Genomic DNA, 21,748 nt, shown 5'->3' on the forward strand with positions numbered 1-21,748 from the left:
CCTGTTTCCTTCAAGCTAAAACTTCACTGCCCAGGAAAGGAAGGGAAAGGGAGAGATACAAAACCAAACCAACCAAAAGCAAACCAAACCAAACTAGCCCAACCCATAACAAAAACAACACTTCACAAGAACAGCACAACGTTTGAGCTACACAATCTCTGCCCCCAGGGAAGGGAAGGAGTGGAGCAGGGGGAGAAAGGAGAGACACATCCAAGGGTTTTTTCCTCAGGACCCCCTACACCACCGCCCCCTAACCCCACCAAGGGGACTTCAGGTTGCCACATCAAGATTCCAGTAACTTCAGCCATAAGGTTGAGGGTTTAATGAACACAGTATTTCCACTCATGCCCTGAAAAACAAAATATTACACTAAAAAAAAAAAAGAGAAAGACAACAACAACCGAAAAAAAACCTCAGATTTTTCTACATATTTACAAAAAAACCACAAAGCCCCCCCCCCCCCCCCCAACCTCACAACCAGGGAGGTGGAGCAGCTAGCCATGGGGGATGCGAAGGGGGTCTCTGCCCAGGGAGCAGTTCCTCAAAGGTTCCCATCCCTCGGCCAGCAGTGGAGCGCGGCTCGCACTGCTGCAGCACAACGCTGGGAGGCGCCAGAGGGCAGGGTCGGAGCCGAGGCTCGCACGGCGGGGTCGGAGCCCAGGCTCTCAGCTGATCCGCAGCCTGGCGTCCCGCCGCTCCGGGGGGGTCACCAGCTCGTTGGCGTAGCCGTTCTCGGAGCAGAGGGACAGCTCGTCCGGGGGCTCCACGCCGTTGTTGATCTCTGGGGAGCAGAGGAAAAAGCAGGGACACGGTCACAGGGGTGCAAGGCGCAGAACCACAGAAACATTCAGGCTGGAAAAGATCCTCAGGATCGCCAAGTCCAGCCCAGAACCCTACTCTGCAGGGATCACCCCTAAACCTTAGCCCCATGCACCACAACATCCCCTTGTAGGGTAGGGTTCTGGGTTGGACTTGGTGATCCGGAGGGTCTTTTCCAGCCTGAATGTTTCTGTGGTTCTGTGAATCAACATAGCAATGGAATGACATGAAGCTATCTCTTGCTATCATTCTGTGCCCAATCCCTACATCACTGATCTCTTAGAATCATAGAATCATAGAATCAATGAGGTTGGAAAAGACCTCAGAGATCATCGAGTCCAACCTATCACCCAGCACCTCATGACTACCAAACCATGGCTTCAAGTGCCATGTCCAATCCCTTTTTGAACACCTCCAGGAATGGTGACTCCACCACCTCCCTGGGCAGCACATTCCAATGGCCAATCTCTGTCTGTGAAGAACTCTCTCCTCACCTCAAGCCTAAAACTCCCCTGGTGCAGCTTGAGACTGTGTCCTCTTGTTCTGGTGCTGGTTGCCTGGGAGAAGAGACCAACCCCCATCTGGCTACAACCTCCCTTCCGGTAGTTGTAGAGAGCAAGAAAGTCTTCCCTGAGCCTCCTCTTCTCCAGGCTAAGCAACCCCAGCTCCCTCAGCCTCTCCTCACAGGGCTGTGCTCCAGACCTCTCCCCAGCCTCATTGTCCTTCTCTGGACACATTCAAGAGTCTCAATGTCCTTACTCAAAGCCTCTGGAACCTTCCTATTTACAATCAGCGTTTCAGGCAGGGACTAGCTCAAACTGCCACTCTGCCCCACCAGCAGATAATGACAGCTGCATGAAGACCACCTCCTCCCTCAGCAGAGTGGTGACAGCTGAGTGGTGAAGCAAGGAGCTGTGACTGAGCAGCCTCCCCTCTGTACCTGAGAAGATGAGCTTCTCCTTCATGATTTTGACATCCCTGCTGGAGCGGCGGACGGCAGCACTGAGCATGATCTGCTCTGGGTTGTAGGTCCTGATGCTTCCTAGGCGCCACCTGCAAGGCAAGAGGGAGGTATCAGAAACTGCTCTCACTGGTCATGGGAACATCCTCAGTTCCAGTGGCCACCAACCATTTGGAGAACAAGTCCCAGAGACCCTCACACCTTCGCTCTCTTGCTTCTAATGCAGCCCCACGCGGTAGGAGGATGTTGAGAGATGAGAATGTTATCCCAGAGAGGTACAAACAGCTCCTCCTGAACCACCTGGAGCATCCTAATTCCATTAATGACTCCAAGGGCAGCAGGTGCCCCTAACCCCTTGCACATCAGGTGCCCAAAGGAGGTAAGGCTGTTGGTATTCTTAGGGTTGGGAAGAGGGAACAGAAGGAGAGACCAAGGCAAGCAGAGGAGCCATAAGCTTTCCCTCACTGAGTGCCACGCTCATTCTTGTGGTAGAAGGTGGCTCAAAGAAAATTTAAGGTCTCAAACCTGAGATGCAGCAAAGGCACTGTCCCCACACAGGTAGCTGTCACACAGAATTCCCCTGAATACGACTTCTCCCAGAGGATTTTCCTCCCCAAACCCCAGGTCTTTACCCAGATGTTTTTCTACTCAACCCCTCCACCTTTGCAGCCTTGATGGAACACCAGAAGTTCCAACCACACAAGCACCATGAGGCTGAGGGGAACTTGGCCCCATTAAAAATAAGCCAACCTTTTCTTTTCATTAAGGAGTTCATGTAAAGGAAATCACTGGTGTTAGTAATCATCCCATTATGTAGGTTGGAAAAGTCCAACCAATAACCCACCACAGCCATAAGCAACAGAAGTTCAAGGGGGATTCTGATTTTGGCAGAAGCCTCATGCCTGGAGGTTTTGAAGGCCAGGCTGGATGTGGCTGTGAGCAACCTGCTGTAGTGTGAGGTGTCCCTGCTCATGGCAGGGGGCTGGAACTGGATGATCCTTGGGGTCCCTTCCAACCCTGACAATTCTGTGATTCTATGTGGCAGACCTTCAGCTGCAGAGATGGTAGCATTGGGCCTGAAAGTGGTGCTGAAAGAGGGGGAAACAGGATTTGGTGGCCTCAGGCAAAAGCACTTCTACCCAAGATCCTACTGCAAAGGGTTGCTGCTTGAAATTAGGCTTCCACAGCCCCCACACCACTGACTCATAGAAACATAGAGTGGTCTGGTATGGAAGGGACCTCCATAGGTCATCCAGTCCAACCCCCTCTGCACTCAGCAGGGACATCCCCAACTAGATCAGGTTGCCCAGAGCCCTGTTCAGCCTCACCTTGAATATCTCCAGGGATGAAGCCTCAACTGCCACACCCTGCTCCAGGGTTCCACCACCCTCCTGGGGCAGAACTTGTTCTTCACATCCAGTCTAAATCTGCACTTCTCTAGTTTGAAGCCATTGCCCCTCCTCCTGTCACTGCAGGCCTTTGCAAACAGTCTCTCTCCATCCTTCTTGTAGCCCCCTTCAGGTACTGGAAGGCTGCTATTAGGTCTTTCTTCTCCCTGAGCCTCCTCTTCTCCAGGCTATGCAACCCCAGCTCCCTCAGCCTGTCCGCGTAGAAGAGCTGCTCCAACCCCCTGAGCATTTTCGTGGCCATCATCCTACCTCCTGATCATGGATAAAAGGCTTTCAAGCAAACCCCTTGTCCCTGCTGGTACCAGGGATGCTGTAAAGCTATTTGGTGGAGGAGCAGCAGGGACTGGGGGGGGCTTATGGAGTTTCTGATCTTCTGGCACCACCTAGTGGTTCTTCCACACTAGAAAAGGTCATGTCTGTAAACTTTTTGTTTCCTTTCTGTAGACCTGTTTTCGTTGTTGGGTGGCATTTTCATCGGGTTTAGGGGGGCAACCACCTTCTCCTACATTTCTAACCCCACCCCACCCCCCCCCAGCCTCTGGACGCAAAGCACCCACAGATCTGCAGTCGGGGTCTACAAAGCAATGCCCACAAAAGAGCTGGTGCTGATTTTGTGGCATTCCCATCCCCTTCCCAAATCCCAGCGGGTGACACTGCATCATCAGGCTTTGAGTAGGGTATGGCTGAAGGTATGGATCTGTTCCAAGGAAGAAGGGGTAGGATGGCAGTACAACACAGCTCACAGACCCGTGGAGAGAAGCAACACAGAGGAAGGACAAGGAGGTGAAGACATTCAAGTATAAAAAGCTTTCTATCATCATCATCTAAGCTGAGCCCTTCTGACCAGTTTTTTTATCCCATACAGGCAGATCCCACTAAGGTCAAATTGGTTGCAAGTGCAGAGGACCATACAGGAGAAGAGTTCTCCTTAAACTATAACCAGAACCAAAACACATTGCTACAAGAAGCCTTCTCTCTGACACCATCAGAGTTATCAACATCAGCTGTGGTTGCATGGCCAAAGGGCACAGAATGGCTTGAGGTGGAAGGGGCCTCAAAGATCATCCAGTTCCAATTTCCCTGCCCTGGACAGGGACACTTCCCACTAGCCCAGATTGCTCCAAGCTTCTTCCATGAGGATCTCCTGCTCATAGGTCCTCAACATCCCATGGAGGGCAAGGGTTATTTTGAGGTACAGACAGCCAATCCTCAAGGGCTTGCAGGGACCAAGGACTTTACTCCTTCTGCCAAGAGGAATGACCACTTGCTCTCTGCTCCCCATCTCACCTGGTGGCTGTGGTCAGACCCAACATGGCTGCATACACACAAGAGGTCAATGACTCCTCACAGGGGTACTGTGAGGGTCACAGAGCCCTGGAGCAGGCTGCCCAGAGAGGCTGTGGTGTCTCCTCTGGAGACTTTCAAAACCCACCTGGATGTGTTCCTGTGCAATCTGCACCAGATTCTATGCTCCTGCTCTGGCAGGGGGGGTTGGACTTGATGATCTCCAGAGGTCCCTTCCAACCCCTACCATCCTGTGATCCTGTGATTGACCAAACCAGGAGAGGGTGACCCCCGGTTTTTCAAGGCTACCCTCTTAGGAGAGCCACCACAACGCAACTCCGCTCCACCACCGTGCAAAACACTTTCTGCTGTGCTCAAGCAGCCTTTTGGGTCTCCAGAAAGCTTAATAGAAAAGAGCACCTCTCCTACCCCCTTGGGCTCTGGTGTGATGGGCCACGTTTAGGACAGCGGCGTGCAAAAGGGCCAGACAGACAGCAGGTAGCTCTTGTTCTGGGAGGTTGGCATCAAAGCAGACCAGACGGACACAGGGTGGGAACAGACTAAAAGATACTGGGACAACAACACAGAGACAGCATACACCGTGTTAGGGCCACCTCTGGACCCCTCGGTTTGGTGGGGAGATGGCTAAATGGCAGGGGGAAGGGGTGGGAGAGGAGCGAGGTGGAGGAGCCAAGGGGGTTGGTTGGCGCTGAGGTGAGGAGATGGAGCAAGCAAAGAACCAAGCCAGCCACAACCAGAAACCCCATCCTGCCACTGCTCTTGCCTAAAGCCTACCCAGCTCCTCCATGCCTGTCTTCTCCTTAACCACAAGCCAAGGAGAGAGAGGAAGGCAAGAAGGGGAGAACACCCAGCCTTCCTGCACCTGTAAGCGGGGCATAGCCTGGCCCCGTAGCCAGGTGCTGCTCTGGGGAGATGTTGTGAGGATGGAATGCTGCAAATCCAAGGTATCCTGAGGAGCAGGCAACACTTGCAGGTGGCCAACCCTGACCCCCAGAAGGCAGTGGGTGGGCAGAGGGAGAGGGGCAGATAAGCAAAGAGAGGGAGTAGCCAAGTCCTCAGAGACTCCACCCTGTGGCACACAGCAGAAGGGATGGAGGAGGTAAGGCCTGAGGAGTGTGGTCCAAGGCTTTACTGCAGACAAGTGAGAACACTTCCCTCCAAGGGGATGGGAATGACTGGTGAGGAAATAGCCCAAACAAGGAGAAATCTGAATTTCCAATTGATGGCACTTCCAATCCAGCATCCCAGGCTCATTCTCTTCCCTGGTGCAGAGCTAGTTGTTTCCACACTGCACTGCACAGGAAGAGAGTCCTGCAAGATTCCCAAGCTCTGATTGATGAGCCAAAGCTTTCCAGCTCTTAAACTTTAGAATTCCTTCCCAGGGCTACATCATTTCCTTTAGAACTGGCCAGATTGGGAGAGTTTGGTCTCAAAAGAAACCCCCAAAACCAAACAAACACAAGAAAGAAGGGATCTTTTGGATGGGATTATTTCCATGGAGGAAGCATTACATTCACTGGGAATTTCCCAATGACAACATGCTACAGGACCTCAGAAGAGGGCTGTTTCACAAGGCAGAGACTTGGCCCATTGGAACAGGTGGGCAGATTGCCTTCCAAACATCTACCAGCTTCAGCATCAGGCTCCCGTGGTGCTTATGACTATGGACTATGCAATGTTCAGAGCCTCATGGTCTCCCCCTGCCCTGTGAAGCCAGATGTTTGAAAGCATCATGAGAAGCTGCATCCTGCCCTGTCCATCTGCAGTGAAGCCATAGCAGAGAGGAAGAAAGAAAGAGAGAGAGAGCGAGAGAGCAAGAAAGGAAGGTTGAATAAGAAAAAAAAAACAACTGAATAAATCAAAGAGAAAGAGGAGGAAAGCACCAGAATTACCTGATCATGTGATAGCTGTGAGATGCCAGAATGCAGCAGAGAGAGAAAGAGGAGGAACATGCACAACAGTCAGAGCAAGTAAGAAAATAAACAAGGCAAAGAGGCAATAAGAGATAAGTTAGAAGTCATCCCAGTTGGTCTTTTCCCCCGCTGGAGAGGCTGCCACGATGCTGTCAGCAGGGCTGGAGAAGAGGAGGAGGAACAATTCCTACCCATGGCTACAGAGGAGACAAGGCATGCACAGGAAAGAAGAAGAGCACCTCTGGTCCCACCCACCCCCCTCTCATCCTTGCATGAAGGAAGAAACTCTGGTTTGCCAACTCCCCCCCCCCCCCCCCCAAAATCCCAACATCTTGGATACCACCACCCCCCCACCCAGACCACAAATAAACCAAAACCCCCCAAAGCATGCCACTGAAGGCCAAATGCCAAGCCCCATTTCCTGGAGGTGAATCCCATCAGCAGGTAGCAGTTGGGCAATTCTGCCATGATCTTCATCCTCAACTCTTCAGCTTTTCATGTGGTGGAGAAACTGGAGTGGGAGGGAAATGGCTATCTCCTGCACCAGGCTTTTGGAAGAGCAAGCCCTCTGCTGCAGAAAGTCCAACTGCTGGGACTAGACTGCTGCCTTCCTCCCTTTACTGCCTTGGGGTTGAGCTGTCCCAAGGGAGAGATCCAAAAGCAGACCTTTGGTCTTGCCATGATGGACCCTGCCCATGGCCAGACCTCTCTGAGCAATTGGCCTTTCCATGAAGCTGGGCAGGGAGCTCAGTGCTTCAGGCTGATAGACCCTGGAGAAAGCTGGTGGCAGTTTCCAGCTCCTCTCACCTGTATCACACTTGGCCTGAGGGTAGAAGAGAAACCCTGCAATGATGTTTTCCTCCTTCTTCCCTACTTCTACTCTTTCAAAGCAGAAGTAATTCAGTCTGTGCAGAGAGAAAGAGTCCAGCTATAGCAAGGTCCACACAGGTGTGACTTCTGCTCTCTCCCCAGGCATTCACCATTTCACTCTGCTTTGGATCCTGCATTTAGCAGGTTGAATCAGTTTAGTTCCTTCAGCTGTAGTCTCTTGGCTCTCATTCAGGAAAGTCTTCTGAAATGGACTTTGGGAGATGATGCAAAAGGCTGTAGTATCTCATTCCCTTGGCCTTGAAGTTCTGCTCTTCAGAGAGAATTATGGTATGGTCTGGGATGGAAGGGACCTCCAAAGGACATCCAGTCCAACCCCCTCTGCACTCAGCAGGGACATCCTCAACTAACTCAGGTTGCCCAGAGCCCTAATCCAGCCTCACCTTGAATATCTCCAGGCATGGGGACCTCAACTACCTCCCTGGGCAACCTGTTCCAGTGTTCCACCACCCTCATGGTAAAGAACTTGTTCCTAACATCCAATCTAAATCTGCTCTGCTCTAGTGTGAGGCCATTGCTTCTCATCCTGTCACTGCAGGCCTTTGCAAACAGTCTCTCTCCATCCTTCTTGTAGCCCCCTTCAGGTACTGGAAGTTGCTATTAGGTCTCCCTGGAGCCTTCTCTTCTCCAGGCTGAACACCCACAGCTCCCTCAGCCTGGCCTCAGAGCAGAGCTGCTCCAACCACATGATCATCATCTTGGCCCTTCTCTGGACCTGCTCCATCAGCTCAATGTCCTTCCTATATTGAGGGCTCCAGAGCTGGAAGAGGGCAGTTTCTGCTGCCAGACTCCTTTGTGTTTCTGTATCTGACAGAGAAATGCAGGATCTAAAGAGTAAGAAGGTCTCTTAACCAAACAACTGATGGATTTGAGGGAGTGGAAGAATCTTCCAGACAATGCAGCCATAATGACCTTCAAGAGGAGAGGTTCAATAAGCCACAACTCAGATCAGAAGACTTCTGAGAAGAATGTTCATCTCCTCTTGATCAGTGGTTTAATAAGCTGCTGGAAAATCTGCTCTGAGAGGAGAGGTTTGAATCTGCTGGGAGGTTTATGCTGGATGTGAGGAAGACATTCTTCCCAGAAAGAGAGATTGGCCATGGGAATGTGCTGCCCAGGGAGGTGGTGGAGTCACTATCACTGGAAGTGTTTGAAAAGAACCTGGATGAGGCACTTAGTGCCATGGTTTAGTTGATCACATGGTGCTGGGTGATAGGTTGGACTGGATGATCTCAAAGGTCTTTTCCCACCTGTTTAATTCTGTTCTGTTCTGCTGCTCACTCCATTGTCCCTTGCTGGAACTGGGGACCTGCTGGGCTGGGGTCTACCAGAGTGGGACTGTGCAAGTTATGAATTCAGACACCAGCACAAACAGATCCAACATGTGGCTTAAAGTCAAAGTCACAACAGCTCAGTTTGAGGGTGATGGAGCACTGGAGCAGCCTGCCCAGAGAGGTTGTGAAGTCTCCTTCTCTGGAGAGATTCCAGACTTTCTTGGACACAATCCTGGGCAAGCTGCTGTGGGTGACCCTGCTTTAGCAGGGGGATTGGACTGGATGATCTCCAGAGGTGCCTCCCAACCCCTACCATTCTGTGGTAGTGCTGGCAGGAGCAACAGCCTACAGTAAGATGGCAAAAGCACTTGGGTAATGATGCCCCTAGATGCTGGAATGTACCCAGAGAAAGGCCACAAGGATGAGCAGAGGGCTAGAGCTCCTCTCCTGTAAGAACAGACTGAGAGAGTTGGAGCTGTTCAGTTTGGGAAAGAGGAGGCTCTGAAGAGACCTTATGTGGTCTTCCAGTATCTGAAGAAAGTTGGAGAGGGACTTTTTAGGGTGTCAGCAAGTGGTATCACTAGGGGGAATGGATCCAAGTTAGAGGAGGGAAGATTTAGACATTAGGAAGAAGTTCTTCCCCATGAGGGTGGTGAGAGACTGGCACAGGTTGCACAGGGAAGAAGCTTCATCCCTGGAGGTTTTTAAGGCCAGGCTGGATGTGGCTGTGAGCAACCTGCTGTAGTGTGAGGTGTCCCTGCCCATGGGAGGGGGGTTGGAACTGGGTGATCCTTGAGGTGCCTTCCAACCCTGAGAGTTGTGTGACTCTGTGCTCATGCATGCAGATGATCTGGGACAGCACAGCAGTATAAACCACTGGCTCAGGAGGACCAAAGCCAATTAAATTGCTGATGCTAAGACAAAGGCATTTCAGATCTCAAGAAGAAAGGAAAGTGTAGGTCCCCTGATGTCTCCAAGAGAGTCATTTGTGCATGTCAAGGCAGATGATATTATAGAGGGGAGGGAAGGGGGGTTGCCATTTCATGCAGGATGACACATTTTCCCTGGAGGGAGCACAACTCTCTCAGCTCATCCTTGTGCCCAGCGAGGCTCATGACACTGTCAGCACTGACCGCTAAAATGGCTCCTGGGAGGAAAGGCACATCAGCAGGAGGATGCCCTGCTCTCCTCCTTTATAAGCCCCATGAGGAGTGGCTGAGGGGGATGGGGTTGTCAAACCTGGAGAAGAGAAGGCTCAGGGGAGACCTTATTGCTCTCTACAGCTTCCTGAAAGGAGGCTGTAGTCAGGAGGGGGTTGGTCTCTTCTCCCAGGCAACCAGCACCAGAACAAGAGGGCACAGTCCCAAGCTGTGCAGGGGGAAGTTTAGGCTTGAGGGGAGGAGGAAGTTCTTCCCAGAAAGAGTAATTTGCCATTGGAATGTGCTGCCCAGGGAGGTGGTGGAGGCACCATCCCTGGAGGTGTTCAAGAAAGGATTGGCTGTGGCACTTGGAGCCTTGGTTTCGTTGTCAGGAGATGTTAGGTACTAGGCAATAGGTTGGACTTGATGATCTCTGAGGTCCTTTCCAACCTGGTTGATTCTGTGATTGTATGATAATCAAGAGGAAGTTGATTTGCTTCCTCCTGATTGACATCAGAGTCTTAACTTGCTCTGCTCCACATTTATTTTCAGGGAGTGTGGCTAACAGTGAGGCTTCTGCTGTGCCCTCCTCAAAACCTTGCTCCTCCTCTTCCCTGGAAAAATGGGAGAAGACACTTTCTCTATGCATCAAACTAAGTAACTGATCTGATTTGCTAAATCACAGCATTTCTGTTTCTTCATCCAAAATGGGAACAAATGGATCTAAGAAGTCCCTGGCATATTCTTTTTGAAGACTGTCTTGGTCTGAGCTAGAATAGAACCAATTCTGCTCAGGGATTTGGCTTCTCAGCTCAGGGTCTGCTCAGTGAGGGCATTTTCTGAAGGTGAGGGCAGGTTTGCACAGCCAAGAGCTGCTCCTAGCAGTGAGAAGCTGATAGGGAGAGCTACTGCCAAGGGTTGGGCTGCAGAAAGGCTCTGTGCAGACCAAGGGCACTGCCACACCTTGCGTGTCACATTGGGGTGCAGTAAGTCAGAGGTGGCATCTGTGTGGATGAGCAGAGTGGACAGGTGGCCCTAAACTGACCAACAAGGGATTCCATCCCATGGATGTCATCTTCAGGATCAAGCTGAGGGATCACCAGGGTAAAGCATCTTCTTCAACAGCCAGCCCCCAAGCATGACTCTGTCCATTGTGCCTTCAATCCCAATCCATGTGTTTCTGAATCCAGTTCTGAGATCCAGCTCCTGAATCCAATTCCCATCTGCCACTGAGTCCAGTCTGGGATGTCTCCAGTGCCTGCCCACAGCATCAGTGGTGATGGTGACATCACTGCCATCAGGGGTTGGGTTTGATATTGCTTTGGATCTATTTGTGTCTGTTTCATTTCAATGTTCTTATGTCCATCCCAGCTGGTTTAGTTTCTTTCCCAACCCATCAACCTCTTTCCCTTATTCCCTTTCTCTTCCCTTTGGGAAAGCAGAGCCATTCATAGAGAACATCTGTCCCTCATTTAGTGGCCAGCCCAGCCCTAATCCTTGACAAAGGCTATGATAGGGGAATCTCAAACATCTCCTTTTGTTCTTTGGAAGCATTTTCATCCCTTTCTCAAGGTCCATTTCCCTAAAGCATTTCCAGTTTCTCTCCCACACACATTCATGGGCAGAACAAGGCATCTACTGCTCCTGTTTTGAGATCCATTCCAAAACTGGTGGCTGGATCCAACTCCATGTCACCTCTCAGAAGCTGGATTATTGTTTGCAGTCTTTGGAGCTGCCCTGCTGTTGCACTCCAAGTGCCTGAGGAGCATCACACTCCTCTCTCCCATCCCTACCCCATGCTCTGAACAACAACAGCAACAACAGAAATCGAGCCACACACACACCCCACAAGAAAGCCAGGAGAGAGCTGGGCAGTAACCATGCTACTTACTTCTGGAATATAAAAACTCCTACAATGATGATAAATGAAATGAGATCAGAGGTGATCCAGATTAGGTGGTACTCATCTGGAGGCTGGAAGACACAATAAAGTAAAATAAACCAAAACAGAAGCAGACCTTGAACCTTCTGCTTTGAACAATCACAGAGAGGCCAACCCCCCCCTCCCTCCAACATCCTTTCAGGGAGTCACAGAGTGCATGAAGGTCTTACATTAGCCTCCTCTTCCCCAGACTAAACAACCCCAGGTCCCTCACCCATTCCTCCCAAAGTATCTTGCTCTAGACCCTTCCCCAGCTTGGTTGTCCTTCTCCAGACACACTTGAGCACCTCAATGTCCTCCTTGCAGTGAGGGACCCAAAACTGAGCCCAGGATTCGAGGTGTGGCCTCACCAGTGCTGAGTTCAGCAGAACAACCACTGCCCTGGTCCTACTGGTCACACTATTCCTGACCCAAGCCAGGATGTTCTTGACCTTCTGGGCCACCTGAGCACACCCTGGCTGATGTTCAGACAACTGTCAACCAGCACCCCCAGGACCTCTTCTGTTGGGCAGCTTTTCAGCCACTCTACTCCAAGCCTGTAGCATTGCTTGGGGCTGGTGTGACCCAAGTGCAGGACCCAGCACTTTGCCCCCTTCTAAGTACAGAAAGGCCACAATAAGGTCACCCCAGAGCCTTCTCCTCTCCAGGCTGATGGTGCAGTTGCTTAGATCACACCACTCAGGCACTTCCATAAGCAGGAAATGCAGAGGTCTGAATGCTGCTGGTGATACAGGGGCATGGATTTGCAGCAAAGGGCTGAGGTGGGAGCCCAGCAGATGGAGAAGCTGTTGAAGGAGGGCTGCAAGCACCAGCAAAGAGGCTTTTTGGAACACAAGGCTGCCAGTGACATGCACACAAGCCCTGCCATCTGTAGTGGGGGACAGATGTCTGCAGCAGCACAGTTCAGATGAGGATAATCTCTTCTGCCAACTGATCCAATCTTTATAAAGCCATTTGCAGTTCTCCAGCTTCAGTGGAGACTTTGTGTAGTCAGGCAGAAGCAGGAGGTTAAGCTGAGGCTAAGGACATCATGCATAGATTGTCACTCACCTAGGCAGTAGATCTTTGGAACCATAGAATAGATTTGGTTGGAAGAGAGCTTTAAGATCATCAAGCTTATCCATAACTCAACACTGCCAGGTGGCCACTAAACCATGTCCCTCAGCACCACATCTGCACAGCTTTCAAATTTCTCCAGGAATGAGGACTCCACCACTTCTCTTGGCAGCCTGTTCCAGGCCTTGACAACCCTTTTGGGGAAGACATTTTTCCTAATATCCAACCTAAACCACTCCTGGTACAATTTGAGGCCATTTCTTCTCCTATCCCCTGTTACTTGGGAGAAGAGATCAACCTCTACCTCCTTACAACCTCCCTTCAGGGAGTTGCTGAAGAGTGAGAAGGTCTCCCAGCAGTTCAACTTGAATATTTCTGTCATACAGAGAGGGAGACCTCTCAATTCGAATAGCAGGTTGAACCCAACCAACACTTCTTGGAGAAACCCATTAGCCACATGGCTGCAGCAATCAACAGCCACCTCTACACCTTCCCACTCTTGGAATCACAGAACTGTTAGGGTTGGAAGAGACCTCAAGGATCAGCCAGTTCCAACTCCCATGGGCAGGGACACCTCACACCACATCAGGTTGCTCACAGCCACCTCCAGCCTGGCCTTCAAAACCTCCAGGCATGAGGCTTCCACCACCTCCCTGGGCAACCTGTGCCAGTGTCTCACCACCCTCATGGGGAAGAACCAGCACACCCAGGTCCCTCTCTGTAACCAGCACACCCAGGTCCCTCTCTGTTTGGGAGCTCTCCAGCCACTCTGACCCCAGCCTGTAGCTCTGCATGGGGTTGTTGTGGCCAACGTGCAGCACCTGGCACTTGGATGTGTTCAATCTCATGCCCTTGGACTCTGCCCATCTGTCCAGCCTGGCGAGGTCCCTCTGCAGAGCCCTCCTACCTTCTTACAGATCGACACCTGCTCCCAACTTGGTGTCATCTGCTCCTCATAGGACTTGATTTCCAGACCCCTCACCAGCCTTGTTGCCTTTCTCTGAACCCACTCCAGCACCTCAATGTCCTTCTTGGAGTGAGAGGCCCAAAACTGAACACAGTGCTTGAGGTGCAGCCTCACCAGTGCTGAGTACAGGAGTAAGATCACTTCCCTGGTCCTGCTGGCCACACTATTGTCAGGATGCTGGTGGCCTTCTTGGCCACTTGAGCACACCTGTGGCTCATCTTCACACAGGTGCTGAGCAGCACCCACAGCTCCCTCTCTGTGTGGTGGGTCGAAAATTCCCCCCAACATTAACTTTGGCAGGCCAGCCCACTTGGAAGCAAATGAAGCTGCATTTACAAGCAAAGTTACAATCTACAAGGGGATGCAATGAATGTGTACCAAATATGCAGTATTTACAATAATTACAAGTATTTACAATTAATAAACAGCACAAAGAACCCCCTGACCAGAAACCAGGGGAGCTGCTAATAGCTTCCCACTCCCTGCCCCTCTCCTTACACTCCTGGACACAGAAGAACAAGAGAGAAGAGCAGAGAGTTGTTAGAACTTATCCAAAACAATGCAGCCAAGATGGAGCAGGAGCAAAAAGTTAGTACCTCCTAGAGGGAGGAAACCAAAAGAGAGAAAGGAAGTTTACCAAACAAATTCTTATGGTAGACATCTCTCCAAGGGGATTGCTCAGAACTATCCTTCTTTTCCTTTTTCCACCCAGCGCTGATTTGTCTACGTTCTCCTACTTTCTGTTCCAGATCTGTGGAACATTTTAAAGGTACAGCCTAAAGCTACCACACTCTGCCAGGCTTCCCACACTCTGCCAGGCTTACCATTAGCCAGATGGGCAAAGGCACCTTGCGTAGGACATGGGAGCTGTCGGAGGTGACTGACTGGACACCAGCACACCACAGGATGGAGAACAGCCAGGGCTCGTTCACAGTGTAGAGATTCACACTCAGGTTGGCCATGCTGTAGTCCCTGTCAAGAGACAGAATACAGAATTAAACAGGTTGGAAAAGCCCTTTGAGATCATCCAGTCTAACCTATCACCCAACACCATCTCATCAACTAAACCATGGCTCCAAGCGCCCCATCCAGGCTCTTTTTAAATGCTTCCAGAGATGGTGACTCCACCAACAACCTGGGCAGCACATTCCCATGGCAAATCTCTCTTTCTGGGAAGAGTTTCTTCCTAAGATCCAGCCTAAACCTCCCCTGGCGCAGCTTGAGACTGTGTCCTTTTGTTCTGGTGCTGGTTGCCTGAGAGAAGAGACCAAGCCCCTCCAGTCTACAACCTCCATTCAGGTAGTTGTAGACAGCAATAAGGTCTCCCCTGAGCCTCCTCTTCTCCAGGCCAAACAACCCCAGCTCCCTCAGCCTCTCCTCACAAGGCTGTACTCCAGACCCCTCCCCAGCTTTGTTGCCCTTCTCTGGACACCTTCCAGCATCTCAACATCTTTGTTGAACTGAGAGCCCCAGATCTGGACACAGCACTCAAGGTGTGGCCTAACCCGTGCTGAGTACAGGGGCAGAATGACTTTCCTGCTCCTCCTGGCCAGAGGGGGAGATGTCAGTTCCCCAGTGCACATCAGACCTTCATCTCCACTAGGAGAACTCTTGCCATCAGCCACAGCTGTAATCATAGCTGGATGTATTTGGTTTGATTTGCATGAAATAGATTTTATTAGGGCATGGTCACTTGTTATACAATCACAGAATGGTCTGGGTTGGAAGGGACCTCCAAAGGGCATCCAGTCCAACCCACTCTGCACTTACCAGGGGCATCCCCAGCTAAATCAGGTTGCCCAGAGCCCTGTCCAGCCTCACACTGAATATCTCCAGGGATGGGACCCCAACCACCTCCCTGGCCAACCTGTTCCTGTGTTCCACCACCCTCATGGTGCAGAACTTGTTCCTCACATCCAATCTAAATCTGCTCTGCTCTAGTCTGAATCCATTGCCCCTGTCCTATCACTGCAGGCCTTTGCAAACAGTCTCTCCATCCTTGTAGGCCCCTTTTCAGGTACTGCTCTAAGGTCTCCCTGGAGCCTTCTCTTCTCCAGGCTGAACACCCCCGGCTCCCTCAGCCTGTCCTCGTAGCAGAGGTGCTCCATCCCCCTGATCATTTTCCTAAGCAATCCAAGGGCACTGCAGTCAAATGGTTTGAATTTGAAAACTTCCTTCTTCACCTCTTGGATGCAACCTGACTCAGGCCACAGCCCATCTCAGCTGCTTGCTGATGAATGCTGAGCCTGGCGTGGCTCTGCAGCAGCACCCTCATCACATTGATGTAATATCAACAGCTCTCTCAGATGCCTGCAACACTTCATAGGCAATTTGCTTAATTAAAAACTGACAGATGCATTCCTGCAACATCAATTCCTTCAGCTCCCCATGCCCTCTGTTTCTGGAATGGCTGCAGAGTTACAGCTTCCAGCCTCCTGAGGTCCTTCTCTAAGGAGCTCAAAGCACAAGCTGGGGCTCAGGAGCTGTCAAGCAGCAAATCAAGCACTGACAGTTGACTCCTTGTACCCAATTTGAGCTGCATAAATTGCTCTGTGCCCTTATCTATGAAGCAGAAGCATCACTAATCTCCAGCACAGAGATTAATCCTTGTAACTTTAATATCAGCCAAGCCCTTTGAGGTGGAAAGGACAAGATGTGGACGTCCCAAAGCTCACAACATGATTAAAGTGCTCCAACAGCCAAGGGATTCTCAAGGGCAGAGGTGGTTGGAGCAATCCAGGTGATGATTTTAGAGGAGACTGAGGAAGCTGTGTCAAACCAGGGCTTGTTGAGCCTGCTCTAGCTTCTACTGCAAGGCTGTAGCAATGTTTGTCAGGGCTTCTGGAGTTCAAGAAACACTCAGATGGGAGGTTCTGAGTTTGGAGACAGCTGAGATGGAACTGATGACAGATTAGGTCTGAGGAGCTGGGGTAGATGACAGAATTGGTACATAGAGGACATTTGGTATCTAGAGTTGTTTGGGTTGGAAAAGACTTCTAAGATCATCAAGTATTAGGTCATTACCTTTGAGATCATCTAGTCAACCATTCTCTAAGGCTGGTGCTAAACCATGTGCCTCAGCACCACATCTCTGCCTCTTTTAAACACCTCCAGGGACAGGGATTCAACCACCTCCCTGGGGAGCCTGTTCCAGTGGTTGAGAATCCTTTCACTGAAGAATTTTCTTCTACTGCCCAACCTAAACCTCCCCTGGTGTGAATAGAGGCTGTTTCTTTCTGAGAAGAAGAGACCAACACCCATTTGGCTACAACCACCTTTCAGGGAGTTGTAGAGAGCCAGAAGGTCTTCCCTCAACCTCCTTTTCTCCAGGATGAACAACCCCAGTTCCCTCAGCTGTTTCTCAACAGCTCTGCTCTCCAAACCCTTCACCAGTTTTGTTGCCATTCTCTGGACACAGTCCAGCTTCTCAATGTGCTTCTAAGGGTGAGAGGCCACCTGGCTCCAACCTCCTTTCATATGAACCTTTCCAAGAGACAGAGCAAATAGGGGGAAAAAACAGGCAGGAATTACCCTGCACGGGCTTGATTTTAAGGGTGAGCAACCAGACTCTTTGCTGGGAACAATGGAAAGACAACACTGGATTACTTTAAACAGGAGCAGGCTCTCAAGCAGCTATGGGATCAGCTGAGGACAGACTGAGGGAGTTTGGGCTATTCAGTCTGGAGATCAAAAGGTTCTGAGGAGACCTTCTTGTGGCCTTCCAGTATCTGCAGGGGGCTACAGGAAAGCTGGGGAGGGACTTTTTAGGGTGTCAGGGAGTGATAGGACTGGGGGGATGGAGCAAAGCTAGAAATGGGGAGATTCAGACTGGCTGGTAGGGAGAAGTTCTTCCCCATGAGGGTGGTGAGACACTGGAACAGGTTGCCCAGGGAGGTGGTGGAAGCCTCATGCCTGGAGGTTTTTAAGGCCAGGCTGGATGTGGCTCTGAGCAACCTGATGTGGTGTGAGGTGTCCCTGGCCATGGCAGAGGGGTTTGGGACTGGCTGATCCTTGAGATCCCTTCCAACCCTGACAATTCTGTGATTCTATGATTCTTCCCCATTTCCAGCCTAAGAAAATCAGTTGAAGATGCTTTTATTTTAATCTGCAAACCTGTTGCATTTTCCAGGGTTTTTTTTTAGGGGGGGATGAAAAACATTTCAGCTTTGAAAATCAGAAAAGCTTGAGTAGAGCCAATCTACCCTTTGTGAGAAAGGAGCTAACACACTGCCTGCATGGTTCTAACACAGCCTCGAGCAGAAGGAGAGGAACCTCATGCTGTGGCAGTCTCATTAAAGGGAAGATCTGACCAGCTGAATGAGCTGAGAGAGGATAGGAATGAAAGGAGTGAATTCTCTGCAAAGAGAAATTTCTCAAAGCACCTCCAGGCTGTGGACTAATCAAAATTCTGTGGTAGCAGCTCTGGAGCAGAGGAGCAGAAGCAAAGGGCAGCTGTTAATGAGGATGAAACAGGTCCTGGGAGTAAAGGCAGCACACTTGGTGTGAGAAACCCTCGTTTTTCCCCCCAGAACTAACAATGCAATAAGAATCAGAAGATTCCTAGATTGGTTATTTCCAAAATGATCCTCATCTACCAAATCAGCCTGTGGAGTCTCAGCCTGTGGAGTCTCAGCCTGTGGAGTCAGTTCCAGGGAACAGCCTGCTGGTGATGTATCACAGATCCCAGGATCTTAGGGGTTGGAAGCGACCTCTGGAAATCATCAACTCCCTGCCAGAGCAGGACCAGAGAATCCAGCACAGGTCACACGGGAACACATCCAGATGGGGCTTGAAAGTCTCCAGAGAAGATGACTCCAAAACCTCTCTGGGCAGCCTGTTCCAGGGCTCTGTGACCCTCACAGTGAAGAAGTTCCTCCTCATGTTGTGGTGGAATCTCCTGTGCTGGAGTTTCTATCTATTGCCCTTTGTCCTTTCATGGAGTGCAACTGAGCAGAGCCTGTCCCTTCTCTCCTAATCCCCAGCCCTCAGGTATTTATAGGCATTTATTAGATCCTCTCTCAGTCTTCTCCTCTCCAGACTAACCACCCCCAGGTCTCTCAGTCTCTCCTCACCAGGCAGTGCTCCAATCCCTTCAGCATCCTGTAGCCCTCCCTTGTGAACTGGGGAGCCCAGAACCGGACACAATGTTCAAGGTGAGGTCTCACCAGGGCAGAGTAGGTGGGGGGACAACCTCCCTCAATCTGTTGGAGACACTCTGCTGAATGCAGCCCAGGATCCCACTGGCCTTCTTGGCCACCAGGGCACATTGCTGGCCCATGCAGAACTTGTTATCCACCAGGACTCCCAGGTCCTTCTGCACAGGGCTGCTTTCTAGCAGATTGCTTCCTAACCTGTCCTGCTGCAGTTTATTCTTCCTCCCCAGCTGCAGGACTCTGCACTTCTCCTTGCTGAACCTCATGAGATTCCTCTCTGCCCGGCTCTCAGCCTGTCCAAGCCTTGCTGAAAGGCTGCACAGCCATCAGGCATATGGGTAAGGACAAAGCTTGCACAGCTCAAGCTTTCAGGAGCAAGCCCATTCTGAAAAGATACTTTTGTGCAGAAAATACAGCTTGGGGTGACCACACAAGATGCTGCTGGGCCAGGCATGCACACAGGACACAAGGATGCACAGGGCTGTAGGCACCCACCATGGGTTATCACAGTATCACAGTATCACAGTATAACTTAGGTTGGAAAGGACCTCGAGGATCATCGAGTCCAACCTATCACAACAGACCCCATGACTAGACCATGGCACCAAGTGCCACATCCAATCCCCTCTTGAACACCTCCAGGGATGGTGACTCCACCACCTCCCTGGGCAGCACATACCAATGACGAATGACTCACTCGTTGAAGAACTTCCTCCTCACCTCGAGTCTAAACCTCCCCTGGCACAGCTTGAGACTGTGTCCTCTTGTTCTGGTGCTGGTTGCCTGGGAGAAGACACCAACCCCTTCCCGGCCACAACCACCCTTCAGGTAGTTGTAGAGGGCAATGAGGTCACCCCTGAGCCTCCTCTTCTCCAGGCTAAACAACCCCAGCTCCCTCAGCCTCTCCTCATAGGGCTGTGCTCAAGGCCTCTCCCCAGCCTTGTTGCCCTTCTCTGGACACATTCAAGTGTCTCAATGTCCTTCTTAAACTGAGGGGCCCAGAACTGAACACAGCACTCAAGGTGTGGCCTAACCAGTGCAGAGTACAGGGGCACAATGACTTCCTGCTCCTGCTGGCCACACTATTCCTAATGCAGGCCAGGATGCCATTGGCCCTCTTGGCCACCTGGGCACACTGCTGGCTCATGTTTAAGCAGCTATCAACCACTACCCCCAGGTCCCTCTCTACCTGGCCACTCTCCAGCCACTCTGACCCCAGCCTGTAGCTCTGCATGGGGTTGCTGTGGCCAAAGTGCAGCACTTGGCACTTGGACTTGTTGAATGCCATCCTGTTGGACTCTGCCCATCTGTCCAGTCGGTCGAGGTCCCTCTGCAGAGCCTTTCTACCCTCTAACTGACTAACATCTGCTCCTAAACTGATGTCCAAATGGAGGAGCAGAGATCCACAGCATGGTTTAGGGTGAATGGGACCTTAAAGATCATCTAGTTCCATCCTCCCTGCCCCATGGGACACCTTCCACTAGCCCAGGTTGCTCAAAGCCTCTTCCAACCTGGCCTTGAACGCCCCCAGGGAGCTGTCATCACCATACCTGACATCCTCATTTGTGACCTTGGTGTAACGCAGGTTGAGCTTCACGATGCCCTTCTCCCTCATGCGCTCTGCATCCAGCTTGAGGCCAGAAGTCTGCTGGAAACCTGGTGCAATCTGTCTGACCAGCTGCCTCTCCGTGTCTGGCAGCCACATCACCTGTGGAGGGAGCAAGACACAGCCCAGGGATGACACAGATGGGTCACAAAGCTGGCTAACAGGAGGAAGCTTTGCAGACAGCCTTGTTTGTCATGCAAATTGCCCAGGAGACACTTAGAGCCTCATTTGAAAGCAAGGAGTCAGAAAGAGAGGATTGGCCTCCAGATCTCAGCCTCTTCTCTCATTCTGTACTCTGTATTCATGTCTCAGGTTCTTATTGATTCCTTTGGTGGGAAGGGACCTCAGGAGATGTCTACTCCAGGCACAAATCAGGGCCAGCTGTGATTTGAAACAGGGCTTTGTCCATTTGTGTCATGGAAAAACTCCAAGGGTGGAGACCTCTTGGTCTTTCCTGGTTGCTCTCAACACCTGCCTGCCCTTAGAGGGAAAACCAATTTCCTTATATCCCACAAAAACCTCTCCTGTTCCAATTTATGATGATCCTCTCTCATCTTCCTGACACACATCCCAGTGAAGACCTTGGCTCTAACTTCTCAACACCTCATTGCAGCTCCTAGAGAGCTGCTCTTAGACCTTTCCTAAGTCTTGTCTTTCCCAGGATGAAGAGATTCAATTCCTCCAACCTCTCCCCATATGGTTTAGTAGTCATGAGGTCTTGGGTGACAGGTTGGACGTGATGATCTTTGAGGTCTTTTCCAACCTTATTGATTCTATGGTCAGCCTCCTTACCAGTTTGGAGGACTCTGCAAGACTTGCTCCAGTTCATCAACACCTGCCTTGTACTGGTCATCCCCACAATGAACACAGCTGTTCAGTAAGGGGAACAATCACTTTCCTCCACCTACTCACCTACCATGAGTGTGGTGGCTGTGGGACTATCAGCCTGGAGGCACCGTCCTGTCCAGAATGACTTCTTGACATGAAGTGGCATTATGAATGGGCTGGGCAGGGACTGGCTTGAGGGTCTGAACAAAAGCCTTGGGGATGCTGGGGAAGGAGAAGCTCAACAGGAGCCAGCAGGGAGCACTTGCAGCCCAGAGAGCCAACCACAGCCTGGGCTGCAGCAAGAGAAGTGTGGCCAGCAGGGCCAGGGAGGGGATTCTGCCCCTCCGCTCCACTCTGCTGAGACCACACCTGGAGCACTGTGTCCAGTTCTGGAGCCTCTGTGCCAGGAAGGATCTGGAGGTGCTGGAAGGTGTCCAGAGCAGGGCCACGAGGAGGAGCAGAGGGCTGGAGCTGCTCTGCTGTGAGGA

At 51.1% G+C, this 21,748-nt stretch overlaps 1 protein-coding gene across 3 annotated transcripts in view; it reads right to left on the bottom strand.

Moving 5' to 3' along the window:
• Positions 1-307: 307 nt before the first annotated feature.
• Positions 308-21,748, bottom strand: part of GDPD5 (glycerophosphodiester phosphodiesterase domain containing 5) — a 285,411-nt gene continuing 263,970 nt past the window's right edge. For 2 of the 3 annotated variants that reach the window (XM_068139113.1, XM_068139119.1), the window contains exons 12-17: positions 20,377-20,534; positions 14,498-14,645; positions 11,600-11,682; positions 6,387-6,401; positions 1,760-1,872; positions 308-781 (exon numbers count right to left, since the gene is read on the bottom strand). In XM_068139113.1, coding sequence (XP_067995214.1) covers positions 666-781; positions 1,760-1,872; positions 6,387-6,401; positions 11,600-11,682; positions 14,498-14,645; positions 20,377-20,534 — 633 coding nt within the window. In that variant the 3' untranslated portion in view covers positions 308-665. The remainder of the gene's footprint in view (positions 782-1,759; positions 1,873-6,386; positions 6,402-11,599; positions 11,683-14,497; positions 14,646-20,376; positions 20,535-21,748) is intronic. The other variant, XM_068139130.1, reaches the window with a different exon arrangement.

The sequence above is a fragment of the Melanerpes formicivorus genome, unplaced genomic scaffold (genome assembly GCF_026170545.1).
Source record: "Melanerpes formicivorus ecotype bairdi unplaced genomic scaffold, bMelFor1.0.p_v2 SCAF_1, whole genome shotgun sequence".
Classification (NCBI taxonomy): domain Eukaryota; kingdom Metazoa; phylum Chordata; class Aves; order Piciformes; family Picidae; genus Melanerpes; species Melanerpes formicivorus.